Genomic DNA, 12,999 nt, shown 5'->3' on the forward strand with positions numbered 1-12,999 from the left:
CTCAAGGCACCGGCATCAGCTCCATACCAGCAGGTGCAAGTGCGCCTCAGAGTAGACGGTGGGGATAAGGCCTGAGCCAGCACAGCCCTCCCACTGTCCACTCTGAGGTGCGCATGCAGTTTCTGCCAGCATGGAGCTGATGCCAGGGCTGTGGAGCCTGGTGCAGCTGTTTGCAGCCTGCCTACTGCAGCTGCCCAGAGCCCAGGCTGGCTACAAACAGCTGCACTGGGCTCCGGAGCCCGGCCATCAGCTCTGTGCCGGCAGCAGGGAAAAGGCCAGGGTTGCACTGATCAGGCCGTTCCCCTACCATCTGCTCCGAGGCGTGCATTCACCTATTGGTATGGAGCTAATGCCAGAGCTTGGAGCAGATGTTTGCAGCCTCCTGGCTGCAACCAGCCCAGACTCTGGGTAGCTGCTGCCAACCACGGTCTGCTTGCAGCAGGGCTTGCAGCTGCCCAGCTGCCTGCTGGGAGCAGCCCGGGCTTTGTGGCTGGCAACAGCTGTCTAGAGCCCAAGCTGGTGGTGGCGTGCCGAGCAAAATGGCCTCACGTGCCGTGCTTAACACATGTGCCGGGGGTTGCTGACCCCTGGTACAGTGTTAAGGTTGCGTTTGCTTGCTACCTTTGTAAATTTCTGGCTTGAATACTTAGCTGTACAACTGTAACGTTGTTAAAATCAGTTTAGTATTTGATAGAAAAATTACATCATCTTTTTATGTTTTTGAAGAATTTGAAAACACTCCATGGTAATGGATGGGTAAATAGGACAGTGCCTACATTCCTGGCAATAGCTTTTGCTGCCTTAGATATTGTAACATGTCCTGACCAATATTCTCTTTTCATAGTATAAGTACTGGGCAACAGAAACGAACAAAAATCACAAATATTCTTATGAATATAGCTGGCTTTCGAGCTCTGTTGATACTTGTGCCCTTTTATTCATGAGCATATGGGTGTATTAATTCTGATTGCTGGGAATCTTTGCAGCTAGCAGGAATATGGCAAACAGTCTGTAATCATGTTACTTAAAACTGTATAATGATAGGAGCTGAACTTAAGCCTTATGGTTGTAACTCTGATATTACCTTACCTGAGTGCTTTGCATGGCAACTACAATATGCTTTTGGATAACTTAATAATTTTTGGGGGTTTTTAAACAAAAATGCCAAAATGATTTTCCTGATGTGGAACTACATAGTCTGTAGAAGCCACCTCCGGTGAGCATCTTGTGTTAATATGAATCTTGCCTCTCTGAACTTTCCCCCCTACTTAAATCAGAAAACAAGTGCTCACTTGACTTAAAATTAAAATATTAAAGTGTTAAATATGAAAATTAAGTATTAAAATGGCTGCTAGAGATAAAGTATATATTTTAATTTTCTTGTTAATTAGAATGAGCTAAAAGTGACAATAGCTACATTGAAAGAAGAACAAGAGCAGCTGAAATCGCAAATCGTGGAGTCTCCAGAGGAACTGAAGAATTACAAAGAACATATGAAAGAGACTGTTCAGAAACTAAAGAAAGCTAAGGTGAGACTTGATTGATCAGTGTACTTTTGGTTAATTTTGTTCTGTCTTGGGGGAAAAAACAGTAATATGAGCCTTTGTCTTCTGGAAAGATATAGAGAGCTGTTTGTGATTTCTTTTTTTAAGTCAATTGGTGATTTAGTTTGGAAACGTTTTGTAAAGAATTTAAAAAACAAAAGAAATAAGCAAACCCTGCATCTTTGACCTTTTCCTACGCTGCAGGGTGCAGAGTTGCTAGACCTAGCTTTAAATGGAAACAAGTTGTCAGGCTGGCAATGTGCAGCCTAACAAAGGCTAATTTATCCTTTTTGGCACTCATGCCATAAATTAGCTCCTCACCTTCCCCAAATGCCATTTTGATCCCCTTGCCTCTATCTGATCTCCTGTTCTGCTTCCTGCCCTGTGCTCCCTGCCAGATCTCTTGCTCTGCCTTAGGCTCCCTGCCCTGTCTCCCACTGTGCTGCCTGTCCCCTCTCTGATCTGCAATGTGTCACTCACAGAGGCTGCCTGTGCCATTTGTGGTCTTGTGCTACAGGTTGGCCACCCCTGGATTAGTTCACACAGAACTGTGTGGCTGGAGTTAGAAGACCTTGTCCAGTGTGCAAGCTATCTGTGTTATCTACTTGTAGGCTGCAGCCTGCATTGTAGATCCGTTCTCTGTGGAGGTGTAGTAAGATTTCCTTTAAGCATGCTAGGACCACTCATGCTTTGGTAACTCCCATCCAAAACTGCTCTGCTTTTAATACTAAACTTGGAGACCTTAAATTTCTTGTTACTTGTCCCTGTCTTTGTCCTGGCATTTCAACATGGGAGTGGCAGTTGTCTTGCAGCTCTTGATCAGGTGCTCCGGAATTATCTCTGTTCTCACTTAATATTTCTGAAGCTGGAGTTTTCTCTCTGTTAGTTTTGGATAAAATGGTCCCAGCTTAATTTCAAAATCATTCTAGATTCATTCAAGTTCAAAATAAATCTAAAGGAAAAAGTTTATTTAGGGAACCCAATCCACTTAAAATCCTAGCTGCAAAAAGCTAAAAGTAGCTTCAGGAACTAGACATATCCCTGAGTCCCCCTTCTAATTCATGGTTTTTACAATAATTTCTTCCAATTAAATGTTTCACTACTGTTGAAGTGTGAAAAGGCCTATAGCAAATGAGAGGAAACTAAATGGCTATGTAGGGAGAGAATTGGTATTGGCTAAGCCTATGTCTGTCAAATGCACAAAATAAGCAGGGGAATATAGAAGAAAATGTCTCTAACTTCAGTTACATGCCCATCTTTTTATTTAACTTTAAAATAGTAGGTAGACATGAGAAGCACAAAGACTTACCATTCATAAAGTTTGTGTTTGTCTTATAGCTTGTGATCAAGACTGGTTCATTTTTACATTTAGTGAAGTGTGCATAATTCACACTCCTTCAGATTTCTCTCTGTGATTATGTAGCTTTTATTTTTGCAGAGTTATGGTGGTGGTTATTACTATTTGACTGCTATCAGACATCCTGGCTTTCGCTGCTTTTATTTTAATTATACTTTTCCACTGTATCACTTGCATTTCCACCCGCCCTACAAGAGCTTGTAACACACTGAATTAATTGGTTTATTTCCTCCTATCTAAATATTTGGTTAGATATCACACTTATAAATCCTCCATTACCTTCCTAAAGCAATGATTCCTTTCGTGCTGCCTAGTGTTGTTATACTTAAAATTTATCACCTTTTTGTAAAGCTAAAATTTGAATTACTGTATATTTTTTTTTTAATTTTTGCTTCCATCAGAGTGCAGGAAAATGTGTATTGCTGTATTAAAGAAAAATGAATATATTTCTATTAATAGCCCTTCCTTAATTTTTAAAGCAAGATATCATTGAGAAGTATGAAAGTTATCGAGACTTAGTTGAGATTCTGCCATCATGTCAGTTGGAAGTGCAGTTATACCAGAAGAGAATGCAAAGCCAAGGAGAAAATGTGGACAGAATGGCCAGCATCTTATCAGAGGTTTGTATCAGATGTGTGATATCTTCTAACGTGGAACTTATTTCAAAGCAAAACAGTATCTTTCAGTTCCCAGACATAAGTCTGTTAAGTCCCTCATCTACTTTGCCAGTTGTCTTTCATTTCAATAATTACTTTTATCCCAAAGAATGTCAAGCCACGTCAAAAGCTGTGAAATGCAGCTATTGGTTAGCTGGAGAATAGGAACCACTCTACATCACTGGAGAGGAAAGGGAATCTCTTTAACCACCTTTATTAGTGTCCGAGTCCCAATAGTGGAAACTGTTAACCTTTATTGGGCCATTTTGTATTGTTGGGGATGTGGGAGGGAAGAGTTGTATGAAGGAAGGTAGAGAAGGAACACATTAATTTGACTTTGTTCTATTTATAGATAGATTAGAAACGTAAAGGCTGAAGTATCATTGTACTTGAACCTATTTATTTTAATGACAACTGGAAATGTTGTTATCATTACTACAGGACCAGCATTTATTAATTACACTTTAGCAAAGTCCAACTTCATAACAAATGTTGCACCTTGCAACAGTTGCTATAAGTTTTAGTAAACAATGCCTACACTGACCGTTAATTAATCTTAAGGTTGCCCTCAAGCCAATATCTGCTGATCCTCTATTCGGGAAACCAATGGTATTCAACTTCTGATTCATTTCTGTAATGTGTTTGGAACTTACCTGTGTGCTTCAGGTCTCAAGTGTGTGCAGTTAGCCAGCAACAATCGCACAAATCCCTGGTCCCTTGTTCTGGCACTTTTGTACTGCCTGGGTGCAGAGACAAGCCAGAAGGAGAGATCTAGTAACTTGCAGAATGATTTCCAATTTCTGCTGTGAATGGTACAAAGGAATCTGGGATATATCTTTTGCCACGCTTCCAAAATAAGAAGCACAATGTGAATGTATTTTGGTCTGGGATATTAGATATGCTGTTAAGATATGGCTTGGTTTGATTGAAGATGACCTCAAGTTTGATCTGAAATATCAATGTTAGATATGTCCTAAATGATGTGACCTCATCAAGCCATATCTATTAAATATTTGCTAAAAGCTGAAATTAATGCTTGGATTTACAGTAAAAATCAAGTGATTTCATAGCCATAGATTCATAGATGCTAGGGTCAGAAGGGACCTCAATAGATCGAGTCCGAACCCCTGCCTAGGTAGGAAAGAGCGCTGGGGTCAGATAACCCCAGCCGGATCCCTATCTAGCCTTCTCTTAAAGACCCCAAGGTAGGGGAGAGCACCATCTCCCTTGGAAGCCCATTCCAGATTTTGGCTATCCTTACAGTGAAGAAGTTTTTCCTGATATCTAGCCTGATATTTGCCAGCTATCAAAATAAGAATAAGTAATTTTTTTATGTTAGTAAATATCCAGTAGAGAAATACCATGTCTTTAGTTTTTCAGAATCTCTTTTCAGTATTTCTTCTAAAATTCTACAGGTCAGAAATCTGGAGGACCAGATTGAGAGTGCTCAGAGAGAGCTGAAGAATGCCAAGACAGATGAAATGTCCTTAAAGAGACTAGTCACTGCTAAACATGAGAAGTTGTCTACAACTGGAATAAGGATAAAGAAGAAACATGAAGATGTTGAGCAATATAAGCGCACAGTATTTGAGTATGGATGAGTTGGCATTTTTGCCTCTGCTGCTTTATCTCTAATATACACTTCCAAAATTCATGTCCCTGGTACAAACATGTGGCCAATAGTGTACAGGGAAATGGAAGTGATGAGGAGGGATAGTTCTCTTAAGACCAGTAATGCTGTAGGCAGGGACTTGGGGTCTCAAATCAATAATTGCAATGTGACTTGACAGCAGTTCTTTTATTGGATTACTAATTTAATTTATAATGCGTATTCTTGGTTCTTTTATCTTTTTAAAGAAAATGTCACATTGGGATAATTTTCCAACTTATCAGACTTCAACAAATCCCCATTTGCCTTTCATGAACTGTTCCTGATTTCCCTTGCTACTTTTGCTCATTATCAAAGATGTTCATGACCCATAGAGAAATGGGGGTTTGTATCTCGGAGGAGTTTTAACCTGATGCAACTCTTCTAAAAAAACAAAAGGAAAAGTATAATTTGACCAAAGCTTCTCAGCCCACCTTCTTTTCTACTTGATACTATAGGGAAGTCCTAAGGTTCTGTTTATAACATGATTATCTCCATGAAGGAAGTCAATAATATTGCAAACACAGGACTAATGGCCTCATTGTGAGATCAGGGAGTTGCTGGCCTGCATTCGAGGGAGATCTGGGACATCAAGCTTTAATAACATCAGAAAGAACGCACAAAATTATTGCCCAATTGAATTTTGTGGCATATTGAGGTGTCTCAAATTCTGGTCATTCTCAGTATTTGTGTACACTACAGAAACCTAAATCTAGACTTTGTGGTAGAACTCCCTGGTTTCCTACTCTTTGAATTTCAAAGCAGCTTAAAATACGTCTAAAATGGAGGTGTTGGTTCAGTTTGAAACAAAAAACAGTTTGAAATGAACACTGTAGCATAATGTTCCCTGCTAGTAAGGCTGCTGTCAGTTTCTTTGTTTTCAGTGTACTGTAGATTTTGCAAATACTGCACATAACTTGTAGATGTGACCCCCATGTTCAGTGCTGGGGACAGAGCTTCTCCTGTGGTTTTAGTTTCACATCCTGGCTTGAACCCAGATTGTGTTTTGGTCTAGACCAAGGATTGGCAACCTTTCGCTAACAGCAGGCCATATTCAGTCTTAAGGTGTGATGGAGTGTGTATATAATTTACACTTGGCAAATACACACAGCTGATGTTCCACCAAGTGAGTCGAGTGGGAGGGGGATGAGGGGGTTCTGTTTCTGTGAATGGCTATTTTAGTCAGGATCAGGCATTAGCTCTAGACTTTCACCAGCCAGGAAGGCCATGGCTTGGAGTCAAAAGTCTTGGATCACATCTTCTGGGAAGTGCTTAATCTGGTGGTCTTTAGATGGACATAACATCCTTGTTTTGGCTCTGATATCTGTTGTCACATGAAATAATTCAAGTTAAGATCTTCCCTGAGATGCTTCATGAGCTTGCTTGAGAAGGTGAAGGTTGTTACCTGCTGTCACAGTCTTGCCTGTATGTTGATGGGATGAGGTGGGCTAGCAAAGTCTGTGGTGTCATTGTGGTGCTCATTAGGCGGACTATATGGGATGCCTTATTACTGAGTTCATACATGGGTTGGAATTGACAGCAGATCATTTAATTCACGTCACTGTTATAAATGTCAAGCCCATGCCTAAGTATATTGGTTCTGTGCGGTAGGTAGATGTCTGGAATCTGGCTTCCTAGATTCTGCTTTTCCTTTGTCAAAGTTCTTGACAAAGGAAGTTGTTTATGCCAATGGGATGGGCTGAGTGGAGGGTTTTTTTGGGTTTGTTTTTTTTTTGGTTTGCTAGATGCCATAGGAATGGCTAAAATACTTTTTTGCAATGTAAGCTGATTGACTCCTGAGTGATTTGCAGTTGAAGTTGGAGTGGGTTTGCTAGAAACATGGTGGCATAGCAACAATGGAACTGGCAACAGCAATAATAATGGGGCTGATAAATTCCCTGATTTCTTTTTTGAAGTCATTAAGTTTTTACTGATTTACACCTGTTTTTCAGTTCAAATCTCTGTTAACTGGCACGAGTGGGGAATGGCCCATTCCACACTTGTGCTGGTTAACAGAGATTTGAACTGAAAAACGGGTGGTGCTGGTAAGCTAAAAGTACTGCTCTGCTGGTTATGAGACACAGGTTTCTGTCTGGATGTGGGGGATGGGGGCAGCGGTGTTGACCACACACAGCAGTGTGGAGGGGGGGTGGCCGTGGGCACGCAGGGGTTGGGGGAAGGTGGCTGGAGCTGCTGCCTGGGAGCACAGGGCTCCTGAATCTGACCCCAGGCGAGGCAGGCCAGGCTGTGGGAATCTCTCCTGGGGCAGACGGATCCAAGCTGCACCCCAGCAACTCTGGGTTCAGCCCTGCCCTAGGTGCTGGGATCTGTGAGCCCCTGCGGTGGGCACTGTACCCAGCTGCTCTGCATGGGCCTGTGGGGCTGGAGTCGCTGCCTGGGGACACGGGGTTCCCAGCTCTGACCCTGGCTGGGTTGGGAGGTGCTGGTGCCGGAGTCAGGGTTGGGTCCCCCCTCCTCCCACCCCACATCTGGCCACAGACCACTCCCCCTCCCTCCCAAATGCCAGGGCAGCCTGTCAGCAGGCTGCTGCAGCAGCGGGGAGGGGCATGAACACAGCCAGGAAAGAAAGGCAGGGTGCAGCACCATGTGCTTCCTACCACTGATCTGTGTGCGAAGATCCCAGCACAGGCCCCCCAGCGCACAGGCCTCCTGGGGGGCACATAGCAGCAAGAGCTGCGCCCCCCCCGCCCTGCACCAACTGACAGCTCCCCCCTGATTTGCTCCCTGCTGCAGCCCTGGTAGCAGTTGATGGGCTGCGCTGTGCCCTCCCCCCACCCATTCTTTAGTTTCAGCCTTACTCCCTCCCTCCCCAATTTATACTGGGTTTTTTTTTGGTTTTTTTTTTACCTTTTCTTCCTTTTTTTCTGATTTCATCCTGGTTTTTTGTTTCAGAGATAAACCCCCCAAAATTCCTGGATTTATTAATTTTTTTAAATAAACTGAAAATGCAGAACACTAATTTTGTAGCGTGTTCCGCAGGGTCAGGACTGTCCAACATTAAGGTCTTGTCATAATAGCCATTGATGTCAGTGCAAAACTTAGTTGTTGCTTTTCCTGAATTGTTTTCAAAACAGGCCGCCCAGATCCTTCTTAAACCCTGGAGTTTCCAAAAGCTAATCTGTAAGCAATTTTCAAAGCACAGTGCAAATTAATTACACCGTCTCAGTGATAGGAGTATTGTCTCATTTTAAAGAATAAATGACAGAAGTTCAAGTCCTACTTGGTGTTTTAGCTGGCCTTCATACTGCCCACTAGAGCATGATGAATGCATTGCTCAAAGGTAGAAAACTACTAAAGACCCACACTTCGACTGTTTTTATGTTGGTATGTCTCTAGTGAAGTCAGTTTTGACAGCAGCTGAGAAATTTAATCTGTAATTATTAGTGTAATGTACATTATAATAATGTTAATTATTAATACCTTTGGATTTTGTTTTCTTGATGCTAAACGGCTTGAGGATTTAAGAGTAAAGCAACTTTCCTGATGCCAGTGTGATAGAGATAATTGTGCCTGTAGAGAAATAAGTATTACTAATCCTGCAAATGCAGCTCTGTATTATGATTTAGAAAATCACTTTCATTGACATACATCTGTGGTGCAAAATCCATCTTTGTGCTTCTGTTTAATTTGGGGTTAATGTCATGGTTTAGCACTCACTATTTCATTACTTATTGCTTTAGGCATTGTAACAGAGTGCAGGAAAAGAGAGGGGCTGTTTATGAGAAGGTGACAGCAATTCACAAGGAAATCAAGCAAATAAGATCCAAAGTTCAGCAGCTGAATGAGAACACTGAAAAAGAAAAAATGAAAGCTCAGGTGAGCATGAGCTCTTTTTTTTTTTTTTTTTTTTTTAATTGTCTGGACTTTTGGTTGCTGCTGAGGTGTCTTTATTATGAGTTCTGTAGCCATTATAATAAACCAAGAAGACTGTTCCATGTCAAAGCTTCTAAGAGTTGTAATCACTGCTGCCTAATTAAATCTGAAAATGAGTTTCTAGGATCAGCATGATCTCACTTTCCTTCTTATCCACAAAAGAAAATCTGCCACAAAATCAGTACATGAGGCCTGTGGTAAAGAAATTAATGCTCGATTAAGTACGTCAGTCAAGAGAGATCAGGAGTTCCATATAGCCCCTTTATATGTTCGGTATCCTTGAGTCCAAAAAGCCACTTCCCATTTCTCTGCCGGTAGCAAGAACATTGGAAGTTGTGAGACTAAAGATTAGCTCATTGGAATTGTGTAGTCCACAGGGTTTTAAATGTCATTGATTTTTAAGCTGTTTTCAAAATGTATTAGCACATTAATTAGCAGCCACAGTTTGGCATGTTAACTGTAGTAAACTACTTGTGGTTATAGACAGCTATACTCCAAGGCAGAGCCAGCACCTGTGAGGTGTGGGAAGTGAGCTGTAACTTCTGGGCTCTCCTACTTGGAGCGGAGGATTGTGGAGATGTTCCTGTGCTCTGCTGTCTTGTCCACCTTCTCCGTTAGCACTAGCCCTTACTGATCCTGTACATTGATCCCTCCAGCAGCAGATTTAAGAAACACCTTGTCCCCATGCATTATCTACTGTCCACGAGAGCTGTGTTCTCCTGAGAAACTTGGGTGTGCTGCAGGAGGGAGGAAAGAGGGGCTGGGATGTGGCACAGTTGGCCTTCTGAAAACTTGGTGAGATCCCATGCCTAACAGACTGTCTCGTAACTTGAGGCTCTCTTATAAGCCCTTATTCAGGGATCTGTGGGTTTGGGGAAAAATAGCAGGGTACCAGGGAGGCATTTTCTTCCTGTGGATTTTGGATATTCAGGGCTGCTGTTCTGTGGCACTAGAGATGGCTCACTGGAGAGTAGGGAGCTTTGCAGGTCTGGGAGCTGATTCCTTTGGACTTTAGGGGATGGCAAATACTCTTGCCCTCATTCCCCCTTGGTTTGTTCTAGCTTTTTGTCTTGCTTGGGAGCGCTTCCTCCTGAGTGGGACTGAGCACAGACTTGGAATCGATCAAGTTCATGCATCATCTCTTAAATTGTCTGTTATTGCTGATGCTTGATATTATTGTGGATATGCAAGAAACTAATTTCATCCTAATTATCTCATCTTAGGAGATCTACTTGAACCTGCGGGCTGGCTTGGAGAAGTACCATGAATCTTTGGCAAAAATAGCAGAGAACTATGCAACCTCAAGAGATGCAAAAATTGCTGAACTAAAGATGGGACTGCTTAGTGTTCAGACTTCTTGAACTAGCTCTTAGACTTGCTTTCCTTTGTTCTGCTTTTGTTATATTTATCCTCGGGTCTCAATTTGAAAGATTGCATTTTGTGTGGGAGGGATAATTACTCGAGGTAAAAAAATCTGTTTCTCACAAAATCCATCAGTACACATTTAGTGTTACAGGTAAACCCTCAGTGTCAGCTGATTATTGTGGGTGCAAGAGGGCTTAGCCAGCCTGCTGACACTTTTTTTTTTTTTTTTTTTTTGGTCAATTCTGATTCTTCTGATGGCAAAAATGCCAGTTTGGCTTGCAAAACTCGCCTGTGGCTTGCTGTTGGCTCTTAGAATAACTGTTTTTTCCAGATGTTGATGCATCTCAACATGAAGTGCATCCTCAAATCTCAGTTTTGCTACGTTTGAGCTATACTGAACAGAATCTGAATGACCCCATATTCTGTCTGATCCAGTGATCATAATCATAGTGGGACAGTAAATTTTTCTTGTATGACCTCTGGTTTGCCTGGCCTCTGAGAAGCCCTCAGAGGAAAGTTTCCTACTTGGGGAACCATACAATTTTATTTAGTGGTGTCCCTCTTGAACCTTGAATTCAAGGTCCCTGCTTTGTGTGGTATTGAACATTCATTTGTTTCTACAGGATGAGTCCATATTTTGGTGAACACTTTAAAAAAAAAAAAAGCGTGGACTGATATCCTGTACATTTGCATAGAAATCACTATTTGGCCAAATGGGGTATGAATTGTTACAGTACGTATGTAGTGCATTGTATTTAAATAGATGTTGTAAAGACTTGTATAGTCTCACTTTTGTACTGTTTTCTTTCCCCTATTCAGTGTGATCATTATCTCTTTGATATAACATTTAGTTTTTCAATCTAGAATACTGCCGGACACATTTTATTAAATTTTTCTACTTTGCCCAAAACTGCTTCTTGCAATTATCACTCAGTTGAGAAGTTCAGGATTTAGCTTTTAAATCTGTCTATTCATGTCCATTCTTCTGTTTCTCCCTTTCCTTTTTTGTCTGGCTTTTCAGTATCTCTTAACTCTTTTTTTTTTTTTTTTCCTCCCCATTTTGCTAAAGTCTGTTAGGGTAAAATTTTTAAAAGGTATGTCATGTAAATGTTTTTTGGAAATAAGATTTCAGCGTTTTTTGACAACTGCATTTAAGCTATTATTTCTTAGTTGACACAGCTTTTGTTTTAATTATTTCAACCCGTCTCTCCATCACCAACATAAATAAAATGTGATTACTAACATGAAACATTTTTTAATTTAATTGATTTGAGTATATTTCTAACAATGTTTAATTTAAAAAAGTAGGAGAAATGCAAGTCACTTCCTAGTAAAGGGGTAAACCTATATTCTAGAATCATAGAAAATTAGGGTTGGGGAAGGAACCTCAGGAGGTCATCTAGTCTGACCCCCTGCTCGGAGCAGGACCATCTCCAGCTAGATCATTCCAGCCAGGGCTTTGTTAAGCTGGGCTTAAAAACCTCTAAGGGTGGAGATTCTACCACCTCTCTAGGTAAGCCATTCCAATGCTTCACCACCCTCCTAGTGAGACAGTTTTTTTCTAATATCCAACCTAAACCTCCCTTGCTGCAAAATATATATTCAAACCCATTTCAGAATAGTGGGCATAATCTCTACATTCCATTTTTAAACTGCTTTCTGCAGATGCTAATGAACTGCAAGTCCAGTAGGGGTTATGGATCGTTTGAACCTCAAAACAAAAATCACTTGTTTAGGAGCCCAACTTCCAAATGTTGGGTTTTAAGTTGTCCTACAACCAAAATGTTTAAGAAAGTGTTAAATTACAACTATTCAGTAAGAAGTTGCAGGAGTAATACAATATATTTAAATGTATGTAAAAATCTATGCTTATAACAAATGGATAGTCAAAATGTAATGGCTGAACATGAATATCAATAAATGAAAATAATTTACCATAATTTTCAATCTAATTATATGTAGTCTTCTAACTGCAATTAATTCAGAGACCATCAAGGATTTGAACATTATCTATTGTATACAGGGTCTTCATAAAGTCCTTGTGCACTTTTAAATTTTAATAACTTAAGTTGTGCACAAGGACTTTATGAAGACCCTGCATTTACTCAGAAACCCAAAATACGAGGTGCATGAGGACACTGAAACATGGTCCTTATGGCCCTTCCTTCTTTTAAATGCAGAGAGAGGTACTTAGCTGTGTTAGTCTGAAGTCAAAGTAGAGGTGCACCTTATCATAGAATCAGTGGACCAGAAGGGACCTGGAAGATCATCAAGTCCAGTCCTCTGCCATAGGTAGGAGGTTAAAGAGCTCAAACAAGCTCAACAAGGTGCTTATCCAGCCTTCTCTTGAACACCTCTGAAGATGGCAACCACACCACCTCTGCTGGGAGTGTTGCAGGTTCTAGTTACCCTTACAGAGAAGAAGTTCTTCCTGATGTCCAATCTAAATCTTCCCTCTCTTAGCTTGTGTCCATTGGTCCTTGTCCTCCCAAGAGGTGCCTTCTGGAAGAGTTGCTAAGTGTGAAAGTTAGTAGT

The 12,999-nt window shown here is 41.1% G+C and overlaps 1 protein-coding gene across 1 annotated transcript in view; it reads left to right on the plus strand.

Moving 5' to 3' along the window:
- Positions 1-11,880, plus strand: part of NUF2 (NUF2, NDC80 kinetochore complex component) — a 41,168-nt gene extending 29,288 nt beyond the window's left edge. The window contains exons 10-14 of the mRNA XM_014516916.2: positions 1,392-1,529; positions 3,381-3,521; positions 4,973-5,148; positions 8,907-9,042; positions 10,323-11,880. Coding sequence (XP_014372402.2) covers positions 1,392-1,529; positions 3,381-3,521; positions 4,973-5,148; positions 8,907-9,042; positions 10,323-10,460 — 729 coding nt within the window. The 3' untranslated portion in view covers positions 10,461-11,880. The remainder of the gene's footprint in view (positions 1-1,391; positions 1,530-3,380; positions 3,522-4,972; positions 5,149-8,906; positions 9,043-10,322) is intronic.
- Positions 11,881-12,999: the final 1,119 nt, after the last annotated feature.

This window comes from Alligator sinensis, unplaced genomic scaffold (assembly GCF_000455745.1).
Source record: "Alligator sinensis unplaced genomic scaffold, ASM45574v1 scaffold31_1, whole genome shotgun sequence".
Lineage (NCBI taxonomy): Eukaryota > Metazoa > Chordata > Crocodylia > Alligatoridae > Alligator > Alligator sinensis.